The sequence below is a fragment of the Kwoniella europaea genome, chromosome 1 (genome assembly GCF_036810445.1).
Source record: "Kwoniella europaea PYCC6329 chromosome 1, complete sequence".
NCBI lineage: Eukaryota > Fungi > Basidiomycota > Tremellomycetes > Tremellales > Cryptococcaceae > Kwoniella > Kwoniella europaea.
In genome coordinates, this window is record NC_089487.1 from 6455359 (window position 1) to 6477855 (window position 22497).

The 22497-nt window shown below is 46.5% G+C and overlaps 8 protein-coding genes across 8 annotated transcripts; 3 read left to right on the top strand and 5 right to left on the bottom strand.

The window, feature by feature from the left end:
* Positions 1–409: 409 nt before the first annotated feature.
* V865_002458 (uncharacterized protein) lies at positions 410–2542 on the bottom strand (the record flags this gene model as incomplete). Its single annotated transcript, XM_066226259.1, has 10 exons — positions 410–584; positions 656–758; positions 827–1110; positions 1175–1258; positions 1326–1502; positions 1574–1657; positions 1723–1886; positions 1962–2086; positions 2149–2180; positions 2256–2542. 10 exons carry the CDS (start codon positions 2540–2542, stop codon positions 410–412), a joined length of 1515 nt encoding a protein of 504 aa, XP_066082356.1.
* A 936-nt stretch (positions 2543–3478) lies between these two features.
* Positions 3479–5678, bottom strand: V865_002459 (uncharacterized protein; the record flags this gene model as incomplete). Its single annotated transcript, XM_066226260.1, has 11 exons — positions 3479–3527; positions 3595–3618; positions 3702–3840; positions 3911–3964; positions 4026–4073; positions 4136–4165; positions 4229–4342; positions 4415–4506; positions 4571–4621; positions 4695–4915; positions 5034–5678. The coding sequence occupies 11 exons, from the start codon at positions 5676–5678 to the stop codon at positions 3479–3481; spliced, it is 1467 nt and encodes a 488-aa protein (XP_066082357.1).
* Positions 5679–6500: 822 nt separating this feature from the next.
* Positions 6501–8543, top strand: V865_002460 (uncharacterized protein; the record flags this gene model as incomplete). The annotated part of the gene is made up of 5 exons (XM_066226261.1): positions 6501–6662; positions 6731–7055; positions 7207–7790; positions 7915–8296; positions 8413–8543. The coding sequence occupies 5 exons, from the start codon at positions 6501–6503 to the stop codon at positions 8541–8543; spliced, it is 1584 nt and encodes a 527-aa protein (XP_066082358.1).
* A 208-nt stretch (positions 8544–8751) lies between these two features.
* V865_002461 (uncharacterized protein) lies at positions 8752–10269 on the bottom strand (the record flags this gene model as incomplete). Its single annotated transcript, XM_066226262.1, has 5 exons — positions 8752–8847; positions 8924–9675; positions 9739–9922; positions 9986–10023; positions 10077–10269. 5 exons carry the CDS (start codon positions 10267–10269, stop codon positions 8752–8754), a joined length of 1263 nt encoding a protein of 420 aa, XP_066082359.1.
* Positions 10270–11886: 1617 nt separating this feature from the next.
* V865_002462 (uncharacterized protein) lies at positions 11887–14224 on the top strand (the record flags this gene model as incomplete). The annotated part of the gene is made up of 10 exons (XM_066226263.1): positions 11887–12117; positions 12183–12477; positions 12561–12671; positions 12724–12834; positions 12901–13106; positions 13167–13231; positions 13280–13363; positions 13418–13605; positions 13672–13820; positions 13907–14224. 10 exons carry the CDS (start codon positions 11887–11889, stop codon positions 14222–14224), a joined length of 1758 nt encoding a protein of 585 aa, XP_066082360.1.
* A 384-nt stretch (positions 14225–14608) lies between these two features.
* V865_002463 (uncharacterized protein) lies at positions 14609–15883 on the bottom strand (the record flags this gene model as incomplete). Its single annotated transcript, XM_066226264.1, has 6 exons — positions 14609–14962; positions 15016–15107; positions 15158–15246; positions 15300–15364; positions 15423–15769; positions 15832–15883. 6 exons carry the CDS (start codon positions 15881–15883, stop codon positions 14609–14611), a joined length of 999 nt encoding a protein of 332 aa, XP_066082361.1.
* Positions 15884–16177: 294 nt separating this feature from the next.
* V865_002464 (uncharacterized protein) lies at positions 16178–18967 on the top strand (the record flags this gene model as incomplete). Its single annotated transcript, XM_066226265.1, has 15 exons — positions 16178–16330; positions 16398–16480; positions 16539–16986; positions 17057–17134; positions 17193–17220; positions 17334–17354; positions 17412–17441; positions 17500–17730; positions 17778–17881; positions 17926–17971; positions 18025–18117; positions 18174–18197; positions 18254–18410; positions 18471–18733; positions 18798–18967. 15 exons carry the CDS (start codon positions 16178–16180, stop codon positions 18965–18967), a joined length of 1929 nt encoding a protein of 642 aa, XP_066082362.1.
* Positions 18968–19180: 213 nt separating this feature from the next.
* V865_002465 (uncharacterized protein) lies at positions 19181–21707 on the bottom strand (the record flags this gene model as incomplete). Its single annotated transcript, XM_066226266.1, has 15 exons — positions 19181–19189; positions 19301–19446; positions 19500–19715; positions 19770–20017; positions 20090–20169; positions 20249–20385; positions 20451–20471; positions 20534–20552; positions 20624–20688; positions 20763–20835; positions 20895–21011; positions 21076–21184; positions 21246–21299; positions 21383–21528; positions 21594–21707. 15 exons carry the CDS (start codon positions 21705–21707, stop codon positions 19181–19183), a joined length of 1554 nt encoding a protein of 517 aa, XP_066082363.1.
* Positions 21708–22497: the final 790 nt, after the last annotated feature.

Consider the following 22497-nt stretch of genomic DNA (forward strand, 5'->3'; position numbering starts at 1 on the left):
TCAGTCTCTTCGAACCAAGACAACCCTCGGTGTACCATATTTCACAAATGTTCAGAGAATCTCATCTTGTGGAGGGCTGGCTTCTTGGATTTTCAGGTACCATCCGATAGGCTAACGAGATTAAGGTTTGTTACCCAAAGGGAAATTACCATATACGGGCAACATCCCCTCATGGTGCTGCTGTTGGAAACCAGGGCTGCATACAGTATTGACAATGTAAATGAGATCCTCTACAAGAGCGAAGCCTAGCTTATTTGGTAGGGCGAAGACAATCCAGATTGAAAGCACAAGAAATGTTGATGAGCACAAACAAGTATTGTGCTGGAAAATGTGATAGAGAGACAGTTATAAGGGCAAACGATAAACAGAAATCGGTCGAGAAAAGGGGCAATCAAATGATTCAGCCGATTTATTCCAAGACAGACACTTGTACAGGATCATCCTTCTTCTCGTAGCCACCTTCCAGCTTGTGCTCAGTCGCCTCTTCTTCAGCAATCACGTCCGCAGGGATTCTGTCAGGAGTGTTATTGACGAGCACGATGAATGGTGGGAGCGCAAGGGCCATAAGACCAAAGGTGACACAGCTGCAAAAGGATATAGGTTAGCTATGGTAGGATTTTCCGTGGTGACATCCGAGTGAGTTAGAAAAACTTACAATCCGATCAAAGGACTTTCATCGGTCTTACTGTTCATACCGTACGCGACAGCTTGTCCAATAGCTTCCATACACCTGAAAGCAGCACCGTTTCTTACGTTTGCTATATACACATAACATATCAAGATCAGTTATCGTGGTACCGATGGAGAGAGGACAAGTGCAACTTACATTGAGCATCAGTGGCGAAAGAAGATAATAACCAGTACATGTAAGATTGCGATAGCGGACCGGTGGTCTGGATGAAGAAGTATGGCAAGAACGAAGCTGGATATCGACTATCGCTCCAATCGATCGACCCGGGATCGTTCTTGTTAAATTTCACTTGCACGATGATTGACCAGATGTACACAGCCGCATTGAGGATCACGACTGTGATTAAGCCGACCTGAGCTCGACGTCGTTGACTTAGGGATTTCATATCGAGGATGAATCCGAGACCAAAACAACCGACACTATTGTAGAATATGTCAGTGTACTCAAACAATTGTAGCATCATTGAGAATAGAAATCACTTACATGCAGAAGAAGGGTGAGATGAGTGATGAAAGTGCGCGAGCTCTGACACTGAAGTATAAACCGAGATATGTACTCCATGAACCTCTGTAGGAACGATGATCAGCATATATCAATTGCACTGCACGTGTAGTGAGGGATGAAATTCACGAACCCGTAGAAAAATGACCAGAAGGCCCACAGAGCAGATAGCAGGATGAGTTTGGACTTCCAAGTTTTCTTGATCAACCTGAATTCCTGGGCGGTTCCAACTTTCTCTGATACTCTGATCCTGGTACCGTCGGATCGAACAACATGATCCAAGGGAGAGATCAAGAGGGCGAAGGGGATGCTGCGGGAGATGAACAGGTTAGATGTAACGAAGGTGATTACGACCAGACTCCACTGCGATGTGATACTCACGCCAAACATTCGATGATCAAGAAGATGATATATGTGTCGGGTGTTACACCACCTTCGACACCATCAATATGGTTCTTGGCCAGACTAGGAGAGGTTGAGACTATCAGCTTTAATCTCTAGCAGAGTTCGGTAGGATGGACCAGACTCACTTGATAGCACCTCCGATCAATTGACCCAAGTTTCTGCTAACAATCCACAAAGCAAGGTATTTTCCTCTTGCTCCACTAGGCGCTATAGACATGATAGTACCTGATTCGGCAACGTACCAAGCACCTGTACCGAATCCTTCGAGGAATGATCCAAGAATAAGGAACTATCAATGACATCAGGGTCAATCAGTACCACCCGAGGTATCTTCGACTCAACACCAATGGAATCTTGTATTCACCCATTGGTTTCCGAATTTACTGTTCGTATAGAAAGATGCACCTCTCAAAGGGAAAGTCAAAGCACCAATGAGTAATGCCCACTTGGTTCCGAGTTTGTTGACGAGGGGACCACCGAGGAAACAGACTATAACGGCACATGTATCAGCTGAATGATGAAAGGTTTAAGAAGAGCCAAAATACACATACCTCCAGCCAAAGCAGCGTATGATACAGCATTCCTAACAATACCAACAACCCACATCGTATCAGCCACCCTTACTGAGCTGGTACATAGACAGGTATGATGCACTCACGCGATATTGTTAGTAGTAGGAGTAGCCAATCCACCCCCACCCAAACCCGCAATCGCATCAGCCATCGCTGGTCCACAGAAAGCTTGAATACTGAGTAAGATCATCTGCGTCAAACTGTGATCTTTGATCCTCTTCCATAGAGGTGTGTCCCTCTTGTACGCTACCATATCGAAATCCCCTTCGGCATCGTTACTTGCGTTGATAGGTAGAGCACCATCTTTGATCCGGAGATTATCGTCTCGTCCTCCCGCATAGGTATTGGGAGGGGCAGCGTCGAACTGAGACATCTTTTGTACAGTGATACTTCGAGTGAGTAGGTAGTAATCGATGATCAGTGAGGTGAAAAGAGAACGCAAGAAGGGGGAAAACGCCTCGACATGTCTGCGATGTTCCTATATATCTGTACATTCTCAGACGAAACCGGGTCAATAGTCCATCTTGGATGAAAAGTAACCGACACATCTAATGAGCGATGGCAAGCTATCATTGGACCATCCCTCAAGATGATAACGTATTTTTCATTCCGGACAATATTGTACCATTAAGGGTTCCGCGATGTCGGAGAAAGATATTCAACGGTTTTGCCGGAGGGGTTCCTGGCAAGTAAAATAACTGGATTTAGCAACAACCAATGCTCTTCGTTCGAGCTAAACGAGATCCGACGGCGGTTAGGATCGCTTAGGCGTTTTAGCACTGAGACCATGTGTCGTAATTGGTTCCGGTGTCGTCTGAATGGGGTTTACCTGATACGAACTAAGAGGCGTTCACAGCAGGTAAGGTATGGCTAGTGCATTACCGTTGGTCCGATAAGCAGAGCAGAGATCTGTATACGACATGTGACTGGGTATCATCCGGTTGATCGGAGTGCTATTTTTGAATCACGTATCGTGATGCGCCGCGGCTTATGGTATGAAATGTGTTCACACTTGCGAGTGGGTGGGCGTTGAACGGATCGAAAACTTGAGATTGCTGGATGACATCAATATACTGCAGCGTTCCGCCTTCGCGGCCGCTTTCACAGATATAGATACGCAGATCAGATAAGCAATTGTCATGGCCATTTGTTGATATCTGTCATCCAAGAAGACTTTGTCCTTGGTCCGTCTCTCTACAAGTAAATACATTCTTTTACGAATCATAATTGAGTGTTTTCACTCCATTTCTCGTCCTGAATAGTTCATTTCATTCCCATATTATAGCGAAGCAGCCTCTTACCAGTCCACCTAATATCGTCGGGGAGGAGCGTTGGTCTCGTCCTTGGAGTCGTAGGAGCTGACGTTGTACATTATGACGTTAGCATACTCATGGCGGTCGCTAAGTGTACCGATAGAACACTCACGTATCGATAGGACCGAGCAACAACCTAAATCAGCAGTACACAAATCAGCGATTACCTTTGAATGCTTAATGTAGTCGGTAGGATACGCCATACATGCTGGCACTCACTTCATAAGCCACATCTCGGGACTCAAGTCTTCTCCAGTCTTTTGTTTCATTTGTTCTTGCTCGTACTCGTAATCCATAGTCTGGTCAATAAGAGAACCTATCGCGGGGTTGTCGTCAAGGGATGACAAGAACTTTTGAGCTGTACATCGCTGTATCATCAGCTCTGTGGTGCGATTCGATCTCTGACAACGGAGTGAAGCTGGACTGACCAGACTTATCGTTCCCAACTTGAGAGAGCTGGTAGGAGACAGCATCGGGACCGTCTATCATCCGCACCGTCACCAGTCAGCTGCATTTTCTATAGTACCGTGCTTGACCACTCACATCGACTTCGTTGAAGTTCATGATTGGCATTGGTGATGACTTGGACGACTGTTCAGGGGGTCGGTCAGCCTTCTGATCATTGTCGTTGTTCTGATAAAGATTACACCCACTCTTATCGGTTGATTCCCCAGCAGGAGCTCCTATGATTTTCATTCGTGTCAAGTATTGCCACTACGGTATACACGCACACCGAACCGACTTACCATCAGTGATAGCAATAATAAGGAGAGGCTTTTGTAAAGCATTAGCCCTGGCAGGACCCAAAAGAAGAGGTTGGAGGATCTTCTGGTCAAGGGATGTACCAAGCGGTGTAAGGCCTATGTACAGGATGAGGCAAGCATGAGCTCGATGAAGGGTTTCGGGGCAATCAAAAGAGAAATGGAGCTCACCACTGAATTTGACTTGTTGGACAAGTTGTAAAGCGGCTTGCTCGTTATTAATGTTATTACCTTGAAGTTGAGAGTTGAGGAATCGGACTTGGCTGTAGATCAAAGCGTCATTAGCGTTACACGACCGGTAATCTTAAGTAGGAGCGAGTGACTCACATCCCGTCATGGTCGAAGAGAGAGCAAGCGAAAGCGATCTTACCCAAAATCCTGCGGTGAGTATCAAGTCAGCATGTGATGCATTCAGACTCGTTGCGGTGATGCCATTCAAGGCATTACTCACATCTTGAGATCCTCGATCCTTTCACCGTTCTGTTCGAAAGCCATACTTCCCGAGTCATCGATGAGGACGACGACATCGAAGAGCGAGATCTTGACCAAGTCTGAGGCAAGCTCTACGGGAAGTTTCCAGTTCGATGCGAGTTGTTGTAGAGCGCCTGATTGAACGACTCGTTGGGCGATCGGTTCAAGTGCTTGAGGAGGGTAGAAGGCTTCGAGATGTTGCTATAGGATGGAGTGAGAATGGAGGGAGAGGGGTCAGCAAGACTTGATGAGATGACTCGGTGTGCCACGGGCGAAGGAACCGGGAAACAAATTAGGATTTAAGATAGATCTCGCTTACATCTCTGACACATTGGCTCAAGAGTTGAGAAACGTATTGAGCGTTCACACCACCACCTCCAGGTGCAGCTCCTGCTCCGCCGTATCCTCCCGGAGCACCGTATTGACCTGGTTGCTGGCCATATCCACCGGGTTGTTGACCATATTGAGACTGTTGTTGGCCATATGCGGGTTGTTGTTGTTGGCCATGTTGCCCGGGTTGTTGACCGTATTGGCCAGGCTGTTGGCCATATTGCCCTGGTTGTTGGCCGTATTGCCCTGGTTGTTGACCGTAAGCAGGTTGCTGTTGACCATACTGACCATACTGCTGACCATACCCACCTGGAGCTTGACCTGGTCTACCACCTGGAACAGCAGGAGCACCATACCCTTGTTGAGGTTGTTGACCGTATTGACCCTGTTGTGGTGCGCCATATTGGCCAGGTTGTTGTTGCTGTTGACCGTACGCGGACTGTTGCTGGCCGTACTGACCTTGTTGTTGACCATATTGACCTTGTTGAGGAGCGCCATAGGGGGATTGACCTTGACCTTGAGCTACACCGTATCCGCCCTGTGCGCCGTAGGAAGCACCTGGTGGTTTGTTTGACATGAGGCCTGCTGCACCTGCCAATTGGTTTGCTTGAGCTAGTTTGGAAGCGAATCCCATGATGCTGATGAGTTATTGAGTGGCAATATGAGCTAGGTTGAACAACAAAGGGAAGTTGAGTGAATGGGATGATTGAGCGATACGGGTAGATATAGATAACAGTGAGGCTGTGTACGGGGGGATGGGAAGGGGTGAGGAGTGAGGAATGCTCAACCCCACACGTCATCACATCCACAACACAGCATATTGGGTGTTAGCTTTCCCACGGTAGCAATGAGGCATTTGATTGGTACAGTGTCAGACAGCGCCGTTGATGCATACGAGTATGACCCGCTATGTGTGCATGCGTGGTCTGTATCAGTAAGGGAGTCAGAACGACTCTACATGGATAGGTTGACGAACTCAACGTCCAACCTAGGTAGTGAGGATTACAGAGTCTGGTTCCAGGTCCAGATCGATTCAAGTCTCTCCTCCACCTCTCGTAAACCAAGGTCTCCTATGAGCAAGCGGCCCCGAAGATTTAAGCGTATAAAAGAGGTTAGCTCTATTCGGGTGACGTAACCTCTCTGTTTACCTCATGTCGGTTGATCTCTGTTTAGACGCAGTAGCCAGATAGGAGGGATACAATCGAAAGATCAGAAAAGTCACGTCGCACATCAATCCGCATGACATCACAAATCTGGAATGAATCAAACTTAAGATATGAGTGCTGATGAGGTGCTCTGATAAGACATGTGAAAACAACCTTGTTCCAGTTTTACTCGATTGTAGACAAATAGATAAAAATCCGCAGATCAGATCTTTCGGTATGCCGTCTTACTCTGTGCAAAAAAAGAGCGATTCGAGATATACTGTAGCATCTTATAGTGGACATAAGTCAATATGGCCCAACAGCAACCATCAACTGAAATAGATACGGTCAATACCAACAGTCCTAAACAACAGAATGAAAAGGTCGTCCCGGCTGCTGTAGTAGAGGATGAAGCTGCCATCGATGGTGTCGATCCAGTATACGCAGCCAAAGCGAGAGTGCTTAATCGAGCCGTATGTTCATCTTGACACCACTGTTCCTCAACCCCAATGGTTCAAGCTGATTTGATGGCGTTTGGTAGATCCAAGATATAGGTATGGGACGATATCAATGGCAACTCTTCTTCGTCATTGGCTTCGGATGGGCTCAAGATAATTTATGGCCTATCGTCACATCGCTCATCCTTACTCCAATTTCCAACGAGTTCCACCCTTCGAGACCACCGTTACTTACCCTAGCGCAGAATATTGGTTTACTAGCTGGAGCGGTCTTTTGGGGGTTTGGATGTGATATCTTCGGAAGAAAATGGGGGTTCAACCTTACCTTAGGTGTTACTGGTGTATTTGGAATGTTGGCAGCTTCGAGTCCGAATTTCGGAGCTGCAGGGACGTTCGTTGCTCTCTACGGTAAGCCCAACTGTTCTCTCTTGAGTTATGTGAATATGTGAATGACACATTCCGAAAAATTCGATCTTTCGATGTGGTATGGCCCATGCGTCCGCCAAAACCTAATTTAGCTGATGTTTCTTCCGTTCTTGTTCTCCCATTTGCGGCGCAGGCTTTGGGGTGGGTGGGAATCTCCCGGTTGACAGCGCTATCTTTCTTGAATTCTTACCTCAATCACACCAATACCTGCTCACTGTCCTATCAATATTCTGGGCCTTCGCGCAATTACTCGCTACACTCATCGCTTGGCCAATCTTAGGAAACCTCACATGCCAACAGACTGATCCCGATTGTACTCGATCGAAGAATATGGGTTGGAGGTACTTCATCATCACCATGGGTGGACTAGCTTTGATCATGTTCTTCATAAGATTCTTCATCTTTCACATATACGAATCACCGAAGTACTTCATGGGCAAAGGACGTGACGAAGATGCCGTCAAGATCGTACATGAGGTTGCTAGACGGAATGGGAAGGACTCTAACCTTACTGTGGATGATCTGAGAGCTTGTGAAGGTATAACGGGAGGAGTCGTCACGGAACATCAACATGATGCCACAGCTGCGATCAAGAGGAAGATGGAGAAGCTGAGTGCTAAGCATGTGAAAGCCTTGTTTGCTACTAGAAGATTAGCATTTAGCACATCACTAATCATGGTGGTTTGGGCATTTATCGGACTCGCTTTCCCATTATATGTGAGTACAATGTCTATCTGTGGTCATTCGAGTCATTCAGCCTCTATTGGAATGTCAGAGACATCGTCTCGTCTCCTCTTGGTCATCGGAGATAAACTGACTCCTCCAATCATCACACACACAGAACGCATTCATCCCCTACACACTCGCTACGAAAGGAGCTCAATTCGGTGATTCATCCACTTACATCACTTATCGTAATGCATGCATCATCGCTGTCCTGGGTGTGCCGGGAGCGATGCTGGGTGGTTTACTTGTCGAGGTGAAATGGATTGGTCGTAAGGGCACACTATGTCTCTCGACCTTGTTAACTGGGATATTCATCTATGGGTCCACTACGGCAAAAAACTCGAATACCCTCCTGGCCTGGGATTGCTTATACTCGTTCTTCTCGAATGTGATGTATGCTGTACTTTATGCTTATACTCCCGAGATATTCCCCACGAAAGATAGAGGGACGGGAAATGCTTTGACCGCTACCGCAAATAGGGTGTTTGGTATAATGGGTGAGTAATCCCTCCTTCCAGGAATCAACAGGTCCATCTCTCTTCCCGTTCTCCACGGAGGAATCGATCCTTGTCCTCGGTCACAGACGTATGCTCATTATTCGTGTTCTCGGTAGCCCCGATCATAGCCATGTTCGCGAATTTGGAGACTTCCGCACCGGTGTACACGAGTGGTGCACTATTTTTGGCTGCCGGAGCGATAGTTCTTATCCTACCGTACGAATCAAGAGGGAAGGCATCGTTATAAAGAGTCAAATCAAGATTTCACCATAATCATGTAGCCAAAATCATGTCATGTGATGTATCCAGAATGATCATCCTTCCAGATTACCCAGACGAATCATCGCAAGTTATTATAACATCATTTCATACCGCACAAAAATCTCGTCATAGCAACCAAAGTCCCTTAAAATCCAGATACAGTAGTACCTATACTCTAGTCTACCTTCCTATTTCTACTGCAGAGCGGCGTACAAAGCCCTCTCATACTGGACGTACGAGCCGTACCAAGGATCAGGCGAAGGTGAAAGGAGTTGAGTCGCGCAAATGGCCTGAACACCCTTTGAGGTAAGCATTACAAATCACTGTGGCAGTCCTACATCATTTTGAATGTAATCAATCACTCACGGCAATTCCAGTTTTCGGATCAATCCAAAATTGTGTCTTTGCCGCTCCAGACCAACAACCACTTCCGGCTTTCCTACCTTCCGTGAAATCATCTGAAGTTAACAAGAAGCCAACCGAATGATTGACATTATCCGTAGTAGGGGCAGGATGAATGTATTGAGGTTTGGTGACCATCTCCACTATCTTATCCACGCCATCGTACCCTTCTCCCTTGGGTATGGAGGGGGTAAAAAGCTCTTTCCACGATTCAGGCGATATGAGTGGCTTGGTCGAGTGGTGTGGACTGCTAGGATCACATTGAAGTAAATGTCGAAGGAAGGTAAGATAATCTCTCTGAGTACCGTATAGTCCTCCACCACCCGATAGCAGCTCTTTTGGAACGTCCTTCGCATCGGATGGTCGATTCATACCGAAGTTCCCGGGTATCTTCTGTACCTTTCCTTCTGCGTCTCTGTAACAGATCCACATTTTGTGTTTTTTGATTTCCTCAGTAGGGTAGAAAGTCAAAGTGGTAATTCCACAAGGTTCGAACAGGTGTTTCTGGAAATACTCTTCTAGGTCTAGTCCTGTCACTCTCTCTACCAACTTTCCGACCCAGTCAATCGAGGGACTGTATGTCCAAGAAGTACCTGGCTCGTAGATAAATGGCGTACAGAGCGACTTGACTGTCGCCTTGGGATCGAACAGAGGAGGAAGGGGATTTTGCTCGTGCCATTTGGACAAAACATTTGGGCCGAACATGTATGTAAAACCTTTGAATTGGATAATCCAGATTAGAAGAGGAACAGAGAATGGTAGATCAGGTCTGTGCTCACCGGCAGAATGAGACATCAACATCCTCAAAGTGACTTTGTTCTTCGGTGAAGCGAGGATTGGTTTATCGTTCTCATCATATCCTTTCAAGAGTTGCAATTCCGTGATTTCAGGGAGATACTTTTTTACATCCTCCGCACTGTCTAGCGATACGACCTTCTGATCGACGAGCTGAAGAGCTGCGATCTATACATCCATGAGCAGTCAGTTGCAATTCATCTCAATCGCGATCAGAGCATGACTACGTACACACGTGATAAGCTTTGTTTGAGAGAAGCATTCCGTAGCTATTTCTCTCGAATCAGCTTCATGTGGACATCAGGATATACAAGGTGCTTACTGGTTTCTGGGTCTATCTGACCAGATGACTCATCCTCAAATGTCTTCTCGCCATATTGATTGAAGTAGATCTCCTCCTTCGCATTGGTAGCACCGTAGAAAACAGCTGGGACATGTCTTCGATCGACCGTTTCTTTCAACAATTTATCAAGCGACTGTTTACCTGAGGGTGAGATAGTGGGTAAGGAGGACATTGCGATTAACTGTGATAAAGACAATGAGTAGAGAGGATAAGTAACCTTGCGAATTGGATGACTTGTATTCATGCTTGCTGCAGCATCTCCCTGCAACTGGGATTGCCTTTCGGCCGTTCCGGATTCTCCGGGTACCTCACACAAAGCTCGTTCCGGGGCCGACAGTCACCGGTTGCGTTGTATTTGGTATTGGTGAGATTTGTATTGCTCATTAGGAATGCAGTGTAATGTGTCATGAGCGATATGTGACCAGTCGTACTTGACAAACCTTTATTCGCGTTTCGATCTGGTTGCGTCTGTTTAACCAGTACCACCGTCTCTTCACTCGTGGTATCAAACTGGACCTTTGGTTGAATGATTTGTCATTACTTGTCACAGTACGGATATGCTTATTTGACGCCAAACATAAAGCGTGATTGCTCGTTCTACACCTATATACACCGGCAAAAGGGCTTCTACAATTAAGTTGCATAAATCTGTTTCTTCATCAACCTCAGCCTTTACGACCAAGTTCCCAGATGATGACAACAGAAAGTCAATGATATCAAGGAAGGGCACAGCTTGTGCATCAGGTGGCTGGACTTTGTAAGGTATCCGTTCACCTCGAGATCGATGTGACCAGATGCACTGCTCTAGAGTCAAGTCGTATGTTGAATCGAATGAACCTCCAATTGAATGATATTGTGGCTCCTCGCTATACATCGCGAGGACAATCTCAATATTCGATAATGAAGGGAGGGCTAGCTCGTGGAGAGGCTGTGAATATCGACTCGTCCGCTCAGAAACGGTTTCAGCTCGTTAGAAACGGTCCGCGCAGATGCGCTATATTTCCTACAGGATTGCCTAAAGATTGTTTACAGCTTGTTTGATTGTCAATGCGGGGTAAACACATACCGACATGAGAATTCGAATACCACTCTCTTCGGGATAGACTGACGAGCGGACTGACATCACCATAAAAGCTCTGATGATTCGGGTTTCCACAGATACGCCACTTGATCCCATGAGGAACAGGTACTCGCAGCTGTATCGCAATCCCTGGCGGGGGTCCTGCTTACCAGAGTAATCACGTACAGTCCAAGTAAGACTAAAATCTATCATTCCTCGCCAATTCCTTGCGATCACGCCCTCTGCCCCCCTAATTGCCCACTTGATGACATGGTCCTCTTGTCGGAAATGACCGACCTTGTGAACAGTTACGGCACAATTCATCATGATCGAGATTGAACTAAAATACGTCGGACCGCTCGAAAGATTACGGACCGCCAAGAGGTGAAGCTATTAATAGCACCATCTCAACGTCGAAGCGTGTATTCTCAGCGATAGCTGTACTTCGGATCTCTAATATCCACCTAAACGGTCTCACATGACTGCTTTATACATGGTCACGGAGCAGCATCTCACCGCAAATTCTGCCGGGACATAGATAGCTGATATTGTATGCGGACCCCTATCGCGATCAAGAGCGTATTGAACCCCATGGTACCCCTCAAAAGCGCAATTCTCATTCGGTCAGTCTTTGTACCGTCTATTCAAGTTATATAAAGTGAAAGGCATGCCAAGGATTGACCCCCATGGGACTCCTGACTAATCTGATCACTCACAATTCCATATACAATGGTCGGCGTCACCTTCAAAACCCAAGCTACCGAGACTGTGAGATTGACTGAAGAGCAGCTCCAAGCTGTGTCTCACCTCGATCCTGAACTCGTCCGTATCGGTCACGAAGTAGTTCAAAGACAGAAGAAAGAGAGCTTCATCCAGGCTTGGAGAAATCATGGAAGAGCTGCTGGATGGAGTGTGTTCCTGACCAGTGCTCTGTTGATGGAAGGGTTCGATACTGCCATTGTGAGCATCTCCTACAAGATCATATGGAATCTCAAGCTGATTGAGAGATTTGATTCCTTCTTCAGATCAACTCCTTCTTTGCCTTGCCTGCATTCCTCAACTCTTTCGGAACCAAAGGCTCAAATGGTAAACTTACTATCCCTGCCAATTACCAGAGTGGTTTGGTCAATATCGCCTATGTCGGCCAAATCATTGGGCTGTTCTTGAACGGTTGGTTACAAGAAAGATATGGATCAAGGAAAACCTTCATTGGCGGTATGATTCTCATGACTCTTACAATTTTCCTGGCCTTCTTCGCGGTCAGCTTGAATATGCTTCTGGTCGCTGAATTGGCCATGGGTATCCCTTGGGGAATGTTCCGTGAGTCTACGGTCTTCAATCAGACAAAGCAGTCACTCCCTATTTCAAACCGGATACCTAACTGACACCCTGGTATCGATCAGAAACACTCTCTACCGCCTACGCAGCTGAGATCTGTCCGATACAATTACGAGGTTACCTATCCGCTTTCGCATCTGTCGGATTTGGGGGTGGAAGTTTCATTGCTTCGGGTGGTGAGTCCATTTACCTTGTCGTACTGGTTTTTATAATGACCCCGTTACACAGTTCTTCGAGCCTGTCTCCAAATTTCTGGTGAATACGGTTGGCGACTGCCCTACGCTTTACAATGGGTCTGGCCAGTACCTCTCGCTCTAGGGTGTTACTTTGCTCCAGAAAGTGGGTCTTCCGTCGAATCTATCTTGCAAAGATTGCGAAAACTGACATGTCCTGTCTTGTGTGTAGGTCCTTGGTGGTTAGTGAGAAAGGGTCGATTCGAGGATGCTGAGAAAGTACTCAAACGATGCGCCAGACCTGGATTTTACGCCGACAAAGAAGCTGAAGGATATGTGGCGTTCATGCAACATACTGACTCTCTCGAGAAGCTAGATGCGAAAGGTGGAAGCTGGGGAGAGATGTTCAAAGGAGTCAATCTGAGAAGAACGGAGATTGTGAGCACCTCGATTCCTGCTGATCTACATTCTCCCGGCTGATACTCTTTTGACTTACAGATGTTCGGCGTGTGGTTGGTCCAACTTTGGAATGGAAACATGATCACTGGTCTTACCGTTGAAATGTAAGTACGGTATGCCATGCTCAAGTCGTACACTAATTCCCCTTTCAGGCTGGAAAACGCTGGTATGTCTACTACTGGCGCGTTTAACATGAACTTGGTACTGTCCGCTATGGCGATTGTCGGTGTTGCTATGTAAGTCCGATGTGGATGCGTGATTTTGCCATACAGTACTGACTGCTCTTACAGCTCATGGGTCGCTCTCGGATGGACTGGTCGAAGACCAATCTACATTGCTGGTATTGCCCTCGAAGCTTGCTGTTTGTTACCTATCGGTATTCTCGGTACCATTCCTCAAACCAATGCTCGACTTAACGCTATGGGTGCTTTGATGATCATCATCAATTTGCTTTTCCACTTCTCCCTAGGACCAGTCTGTAAGTATATATCTGGAATGACAAAGGAAAACACCCAAATGACAATGACTTGGTCTCTTTATTCAGGTTATTCCATCGTGGGAGAGCTTCCTGCATCAAGACTTCGAAGTAGATCTATTGTACTCGGTAGATTCGTATATGTAGTCAGTGCTATCATTGGCTCGCAACTTAGAGCTAGAATGGTCACTGCCACAGCGTGGAACTGGGGTGCCAAGGTGAGTCTAATTTGAACAACCTCATCCTCTACATATACCCTTTGGACGACTCATGATACTGTTGCTGATGACTTCTTGCGAACTAGTCGGCATACTTTTGGCTAGGATGTAATCTCGTCTGTCTCACCTGGACATTCTTCCGTCTACCGGAAACTGGTGGATTCTCATTCGCCGAGCTGGATATCCTCTTCGCCAACAAAGTCCCAACTCGACAATTTACCAAAGTCAAAATCACTCACGAGGCTGTCGAGATCGGTACGGAGAAGCAAGCTTTCGATCATGATGAGAAAGCCGAAATTGAACATGTTGAAGGTGTTGCTCAGGGTGAGACTGTGCTGGATGATGAGGAGAGAGCGGTGGTCCAGCATGAGCCGGTTCCGGGACACGTACCCACCCTTGCGTAACTGGTGCAAGCCTTGATATTCAAATTTGACTTGATGGGGTTTAGATGGTCGTGATTACTATATGTATGATCCAGGACATTACCGGTGATTCATATCATTCTTACCTTACCTTTCTTTTGGTTGTCTCTCTTCGCTTTTGGATGACAGAGATGGAATTGTATAATTAGTATTGGTGATATACGCTCTGTAGAAAGAAGAAGAAACCAAGCATGAAATTTCAGTAGGTCTAAAGCTCCTCATTGCCTAGAAAGTAGTGTGTTATATGTAGATATCTGAATGAATGTGTCCGGATGCTGAGTAGAGTTTATCCTCCTATAAGCGACAAAACAGCTTGCATAGTGATAGAATCCTATCTACAAAAATCTCGATGTATCTGTCAAGTACCTAATCACGAACAGGAAGAGCGAGCTTGATCGCATCTTCAAGACTAGGTTGTCTCTGCTTCCATCCCAGAGCTTTCGCCTTCTCACTGATCTCCATGAAAGAATTGGTACCGAACATGTACATATCTCCTTGTCCATCTTCGATGCTTTTCGCTCCTGGATTGGCGATATCGCCTCTAGCGTGCAATTGATCACCCACGAGCTTGATGATGGGCCCCCAAGTATGTTGGTTCAGACCGGCGTAAATGAGATTGGACCATCCGTGAGATTCGCTTGTGGCTTTAGTAGACTCCGAATTGGATAGCGAGTGTTTCATCAGAAGAACATAGAGGTCGGTAAGGTCTTGGACGTGAACCTGTAACCATGGTCAGCATGGGTATCCCTGCCAGGTTCCGTCGATACACCTACATTTCCCCAGATGTTCTCCCCTTTACCAATGTAGGCTGCTTGGTCAGCTCGTTTGGCATATCGGACATAAGCGGGGACTTGAAGGGACAGCTCTGCAACAATTGATCAGCTCCGGTGATGTGCGTGAGGGTGAAAGGCTCACTGTTACCTGGACCAGTACCTTGACCGTATACCGTGGGTGACATGACGATATATGCTGAAATGATTCCTCGAGCGGCAGCTCTAGCGATACTGTGATGTTCAGGTCAATGAATGTCCTTAAGCAAAAATGCCAAGCTACGTACATTCTATCGCCACTATGGAAGAAGGCGGTATCGGGCAGAGCTTCCCACCTTTCGTGATCAGAGTCCTATCAAGCTTCCCATCAGAACAGATGTCGATCATTGTGTGAGTAGACGATGACCTACTTTCCAAACATCTTTACCAGTCTCACCATTACTACCATACATGATTGAACCAGTACCGGAAGTTTGTAGAAGAACGGGTTTGACCTTAGTAGATCCAGAAGAAGCTCTCTGCTCGAGTCCATCGACCAAAGCCTGGATAGACGCGTCTCCTCCAGCAAATGGAACCGCAAAGTTGACAATCACATCGTACTGAGAGGCTAAACCTTGAAGGAAAGTGGCATCTTCGACATTTCCAACTACCACGTTGACTCCCAAAGGTTCGAGCAAAGACTTCTTAGTATCCTCTCGAACTAAGGTGGTGATATTGCTAGGTTTATATTCTTTGACAAGATCGACCAACAAAGTACCTTTATGCATATATGATCATCAGCTTGATTCCCAAAGCCACTCCTAGTGGCATCCCGCTCACCTCCGATATATCCGGAAGCACCTAGGATAAGGATTTTGAGATCAGAAGACATCGTTAAGAATGTGAGATTGTTGAGTTCGTCTGCGAGAAGTGCTCGATGTAAGTGACTGAATGATTGGTATGATGATGTTACGTCGTTCTTCAATTCCGTCAAGTATTTATACCTTTTCTTCGTGAAGGATTGTTAGTTGATCATGGTAAATGCATGTGATGCCTCGCGGAAATTCCGCCACCACTTACGGAGTTCCCATTTCAGGCACGTTTGCTATGTTTACCTTGGCCTCATGTATATCATCAGCACCTACTTCACTTGTTGCCCTTCATCCTTTACTCATCAATCAGAACCATGCACCTTAGTATGACAAACCCGTCAGGATCCTCCGGTGACCCAACGGAACCACCGAGCAGCGCAAATAAAAAACGAAAAACCACCACCGCAGAAGAGAGACCAGCTAGGAGGGCGTTGAGTTGTACGGAATGTAAGAGGAGGAAGACCAAGGTGAGTCGAGTCCACGTGATGATATGGCTGACTTACTCATCATGCTCATATTCATCATATCATCCAGTGCTCAGCACTGGGAAAGATCCCCTGTGACTCATGCGTACGTAGAGGGAAGCCTGCGGACTGTCGATGGGAAGGAATGGAGAGGTGAGCGTTTTCATCTGCTTGTCATCGGTAGGTGTCATGTTTGATCACTGCTTGGTAGTGAGCTCCGTGAAGGTGGACGGGATCATACGCCCTCCAAGGATATCGACCAGATATCTGCTCTCAAAGAGCAGATTAATCGACTCGAAAAGCTCATCGACACCCTGGGCCACAACCTCCCATCACAATCCCAGATCTCTCAAGCACCCACATCTGCTCATCAGGACGGGACAACCTCAGGTAATAGTCTAGAATCAGCAGCTATCGATCTAGAACATCTCATTGTTGGACCAGGAATCCGTCCAGGAATAACAGAGACTCTGGGATCACCTTTCAATCAGGTGCATCAACCGCAGACACCTTCTACGTTCCCATTGTCCTCTTTATTCAGCAGTGCTTCGTTCGACCCGGATCTCATCACCGTTCTTCCACAATTACTGCCCAACTCACCAATATCGCAAAAGCTAGCAGAGGTCTTCTTTGATGGTCCCATAAATTCCTCGTGGCATGTAAGTACGGTATCTAAACACAGAGGGTTGATCCTTTCAGGCTATCGCTCGTCCAGCTTTCGAAATACAGATGCGCCAATATAGTACTTTGACATTAGATAAATTGGAGCTGGAATTGGACCCGTTATGGTTCGCTCTATATTTGATGGTGAGTCCAGCTTTATGCATAGTCTTGGCGCTATCCTGAGCAAGCACTCCAACAACAGGTCTTAGCCATGGCCGTCGAATTCGCCAGTGCCGATCAAGATCATATCATCTCTGATATCAATGCCGATTCTAATTATCTTCCCACTACCCTCTACCATGCTAGTATCAAGGCTCTTGGCAAATCTGATTACCTATCAAAGCCCCAAGTAGGACACATCCAGGTGCGCCTACAGTCCGAAATCCTACTTCGAACATTACTGAACAGGGATCAATTTTAGGTATCGATTCTTTACATACTGTTCCTCTTCGTGAGTTTGGGTGGATCATGTCAGACGCTGACATTCCAGCACTTTGGCCATTCCACAGAACAATCCAGCATTGCCCTCCGACACCTCGATAGTGCGATAACTACCGCCCAGTGGCTAGGACTGGACAGCTTGAAAGATTCGTTATCATTTTCTGCTGCGGATGACCCGGCGCTGTCCGATTTACAGCCTAGGCATAAGGTCGAAATTTGCAAACAACTGTATCACCTGTTGAAGTTTATGGATGGTACAATATTCAAACGACCCGGCCTATGGAGGCTGGCAAGTAACGGTAAGCGATGAAGATGTGCATATCAGACATCGCTAATCTCCATCAAGACGGCGCATCCCTTCCATCCAACAACGATGATCAAGATTATGAACATTCTGACGGGCCCTCGGAGAAATCTATTACCGTGATGACTGAAGCCAGCTTATCAAGGGTAAGTGGTTAGAAGGTGATTCGAAGTTGATCAGGCAAATGCAGATCGGAAGCACTCTTGTAGATACCATCAGGAGCTTCACCTCGAACCGTGAGTGCTCATACGTCTGTAAGGGATTCTCAGTTGATGGACGAGAATTACAGAGATCATGTCTTTTCATCAAGTAATCACGTACAGCACTGCTCTGGAAAAGCTCTTAGATCTCATCCCGTCCCTACTGGATGCACAGACAAGCTGTAAGACCTGCGAATATGGGATGACAACTAGTGGAAGCTGATGTCATTTTTCTCAGGGATGATGAGGACTTTGCATTGCAGTATGTCCTACTCATGAGACATATATCGAATGCAGCTGATCTCTCGATGAAAATAGGTATTCTCTATAGGCTGATTCGTCTACATCGACCCACACTTCTGCGCGGATATCGGTCACCCGAATGGAGGTTTTCGAGTAACGCTTGCGTGAGTAGTGCAAAGTCGCTCCTGAGAGTACAAGTAGCAATGGCCGTATACCCGCATCTCAGACCTTCGTAAGTTGACTTAGCGACTGCGCCGAATGGTCCATCGGAGCTGACATCCACGCCAAGCAGCTTCATCAAGCGTTGGATCATGGGCTCAGTAATCGTCTTGGCCGTTGATTCCATCGTGCAGGACCTCACCTTCGAAGAGGTCTTCTATCAATCTCAGCGGATCTGCGTGGGCACATTTGCTGAGTTGTTACCGCCTATAATGGCTTTACTGAATACCGCGGACGAGTTTCGGCAGGCTGCGAATGCGAGAGGTGATAGATACAATCTGGATGTCGATCACTTTTTCAAAGAAGTTCGGAAGAGATTATCTCCAACCGGGAACGGTGAGCTCAATAACAGGCTAAGCGAATTGAGGAATATGGCTGATCCAGGACTCTCGCGAGATAGACGATAATCAGCAAAATCAGCAGAATGGATCAAGCACTATGTTCGACTTCAATTTCGATCTGGATTTCGACCCCAACTCAATGCTCCCAAATTTCGACTTCTCATTCTTACAAGATAACCCTACTGATTCTACTGGTACTTGGGAGAACATGGAGTGGGGCTTGATATAAGGGTAAGCTTTCTGACTTTATCTTCAGTTCTCAACTAGGTAGTCAAATACAGCTTATAACACCAACTCGGGCGCATACTTTTTCAGCCATCCGAGCGAGCGATGGGGATCGTACAATGCGCCGCCCTTCATGCACGTCATGGGTATCGATAATCACAGATATTGTCTTCAGCAGCTCAGTGGCTATTAATCCATGTAATTGGGATCTGTTCTGTCACTTGATCTAGCCACTCATTATCAGCCAAATGGCGAATTCGCAACACAGTCGCGTTAAAGCTTTCGTCCATAGTCAGCAAGATCCGGATACATCTTTGCAGATCGAGTGTGAACTTACCACATATCGGAACCCAGGAAGCTGAAGATCGGTTTTGTCGGCAAACTCGTCGTCCGGGCTGTTCTGAACCTGACCTTCCGCTAAGAGTTTGTCTCGCCTCCTGTTCTCTCTGACATAGTAGATACGGAGGATCACCAAGAAGACAGCTGATTTGCCTTCATCAGCTATCGTGGAATCACTTAGAAACCGATGTGCTCACCTTGAAGAGCAATACAGATGATATCGGCAACAAATACTGATCTGTAGGCGGGAGTTTCTCCGGTTTTCACCATGAATGGTCCACTGATATTACCCAAAGCGTACCCTAGGAACGCGTAGGACGACAATGTGATTCGTTTGGTATAGCCCGAACTGTTGACTCCGGGTAAGGAGAGGCAGATGAACAGACAAGTAGCGAAGGGCGGGAACAGATATACTAAGCGCAGTATCAGTGTGTTGAGCGAACTGATGTTACCAAGGTTGAACTCACCTCCTGTCAGTAGACCCGCCACGTTCGAACGGGGGAGCACGATCTGCAAGAGCAATCCAATAAAGGTAGGTACCAGCATACCGATGGAAACGTAGATCCGGCCATTGGGGGTTTTATGAGCAAGCCATCCACCGAACAGAATACAGATCATGTTGATGAATCCTTGAGGAATGTAAATAAGAGTGGACTGGAGAGAGTTAAAGCCAAAGCTTTGGATGGTGAGTGTTCCAAACGCACCGAAACCACCACTGCAGGGAAGTGATTCATCGTGAGCAATGGTACGTATTGCGTCAAGGAAGTAAAGATGGAAAGTGATTCACTTCAGTACCTCGTTACAGAATATGACCAGGAACAACAGTAAACCTTGAGGATCTTCGAAGGGATTCAAAGCTTCTCGCACCTGAGGATATATACTGATCGTCAGTTTGGGTGTCTTGAATATGGTGCAGTGCCATCATGAGATGGAGTCACGGACTTACTTGACTCCACTTCAAATGTCGATTTAAAATTCCGGTATTGTTGCTTCTAATTCGATGTACTGCCAACACCCGCTCACTCTCCGTGAGAAACTTGGCATGCATCGGAGAAGGTGGAAGCAGGAGGAAGACCAAGACACCTGTATGAGACAGAGATAATGAGCCAAGAGCAATGTGGTCAGAACATCGATGAGTGCTAACTTACCCCATATCACAGTGATCAAACCTAGAATGACATCGGGATCAGCTACACCGACATGATATTGGAAACCCAACCTATACACATACCATTGATTACGAAGATCCACTGATCATATGGATTACCCGTCAGCCATAACTACATAACCGCCTGGCAGGACCTGCCAATGACACACTCACCTTCCAACCCGAGATACCAGTGTTGACATGACCCATACCAAAAGCAATGATACCCCCAACCATAGCTGAACACGTCATTCGTCAACTACCAGACGATAGCGACTACCCATTGATGGCACTGGCTTTGGAAGAAACTCACATCCAAACCCATTGGCAGCGGCCCAAGCTCCTGTTCTGAGCACCTGCTCTTTTCGTGTGTAGTACATTCCGTTCTGAATTTTATATCCAGGTCAGGTCCGCTCTCCCTTTGTCACAAAGGGCATCCACTCACGATCAAGATGAATGTAGGGGTGATGAGGGATTCGAAACCGCCCAGGATAAATCTCAATACCGCCATACCTGCAAAGTTGTGGGCACCAGCCGTGGCAATGAGGACTCCACCCCAAGCCTGGATATATTCGAGATCAGTGTGTGGCAGCAACGAAACTGGTAGAGGTAGACAGATCACTTACAACAATAGCCAAACCGATGAATCTACCAAGAGGGAATTTTTGCGACAACAGGGTGGTCGGATATTCGCAGATGAGATAACCAAAATAGAACAAAGAGGATAACCAGGAGCTGAATATATCACATAAGTGAGGATATACTCTTGGGCTCGACTAACGAGCAGACTACTCACTATTGTTTGCCTTTCAATCCCAGATCCTTGGAGAGGGTAAACACACTTGCATACCTGTGGCACCGTGATGTATCAATACAAATCTTGGGGCAAGCATGGAGGGATTTTTCGAGGTTGCGAACGGGGCTCCCACTCACCCAAGACAACTCTTATCGATACATTGCAAAGCGTAGGTGAAGAAAAGGATAGGAATCAGCCTCTTGTCGAGTTTTCGTACCAGTGCTTTATAATCGGTTTCTGTGGCTTGATCAATTACACTCTGACTATTGACACTTCTCAGAAACTATGACACGTTGTCATCTGGAGTCAACTTGCGATTCACCTCTAAAGAGCTGAGGGAAAACCCACCTGTCCTGCTTCATCCCCATCGAGGCTGAGTAATGGGTCTTCGAGCTCGGCGAGGTTTTTACCATCTACCTCCTTTTCGTCTTTCGCATGTTGTGAGGTATCAATTGCGGCCATGTTACCAAATTACTCTGACACCAAGTTTAGTGACAAGTTATCAAAACGATATATGTTCGTTAGTCCCAACTGTTAGTGTTCTATCCCCTTCTTGTCGATCTTGTCACACTCAGTCATGCTTTATATGGTCTTTACCCAAACCTCAAAATTCTTTGGATGTTTTCCGTCCCAAATATTCGGAATAAAAACTATTAGTAGACATTATGGAAAAAAGGTTTTGCGTGATTCATCTACGGTATGTCGTGCTCGACCTGTACTTCGGGGAACCGTGACCACTTCGTACAGATGGGCTTTGGAAGAAGGCATCGTAGCTAGTCCGTGAATGACCAATGACTGCGCCTCGGAGAATGCTCACGAACAACCAATAACGGACTTCGCAAAACAGAACGAGAAGGGGGAGCACGCCAGTTGTCGAAGTGGCCCGAGCGTCTAGGTTGAAATTGCCAAGTCAACGTGGTGTCTAAAAGCTAAAAATAAAAACCGCACCATTTTATCGGTCTAATCCGTGAATCCGAAATCCTTTTCACCCGTACTCGACAACAGAAGATCAACGATGATGATGAATCACGCAATAACCTTTCACTCAATTAGCCGCTTGAATAGATAAGGATGGATATGCTTTTTACAAGCACCGCTTTTCCAGCAGAGAGGCATGGTGCTGACAACCTAATACCTGCGAGGAAGATCCGTGGACTGGTTGCAACCCATATACAACACGCATGTATTCATCCTTGAGTAGAAATTACGGACATTGCTTTTACAGTTTCAGTATCCAGACATCTATCACACA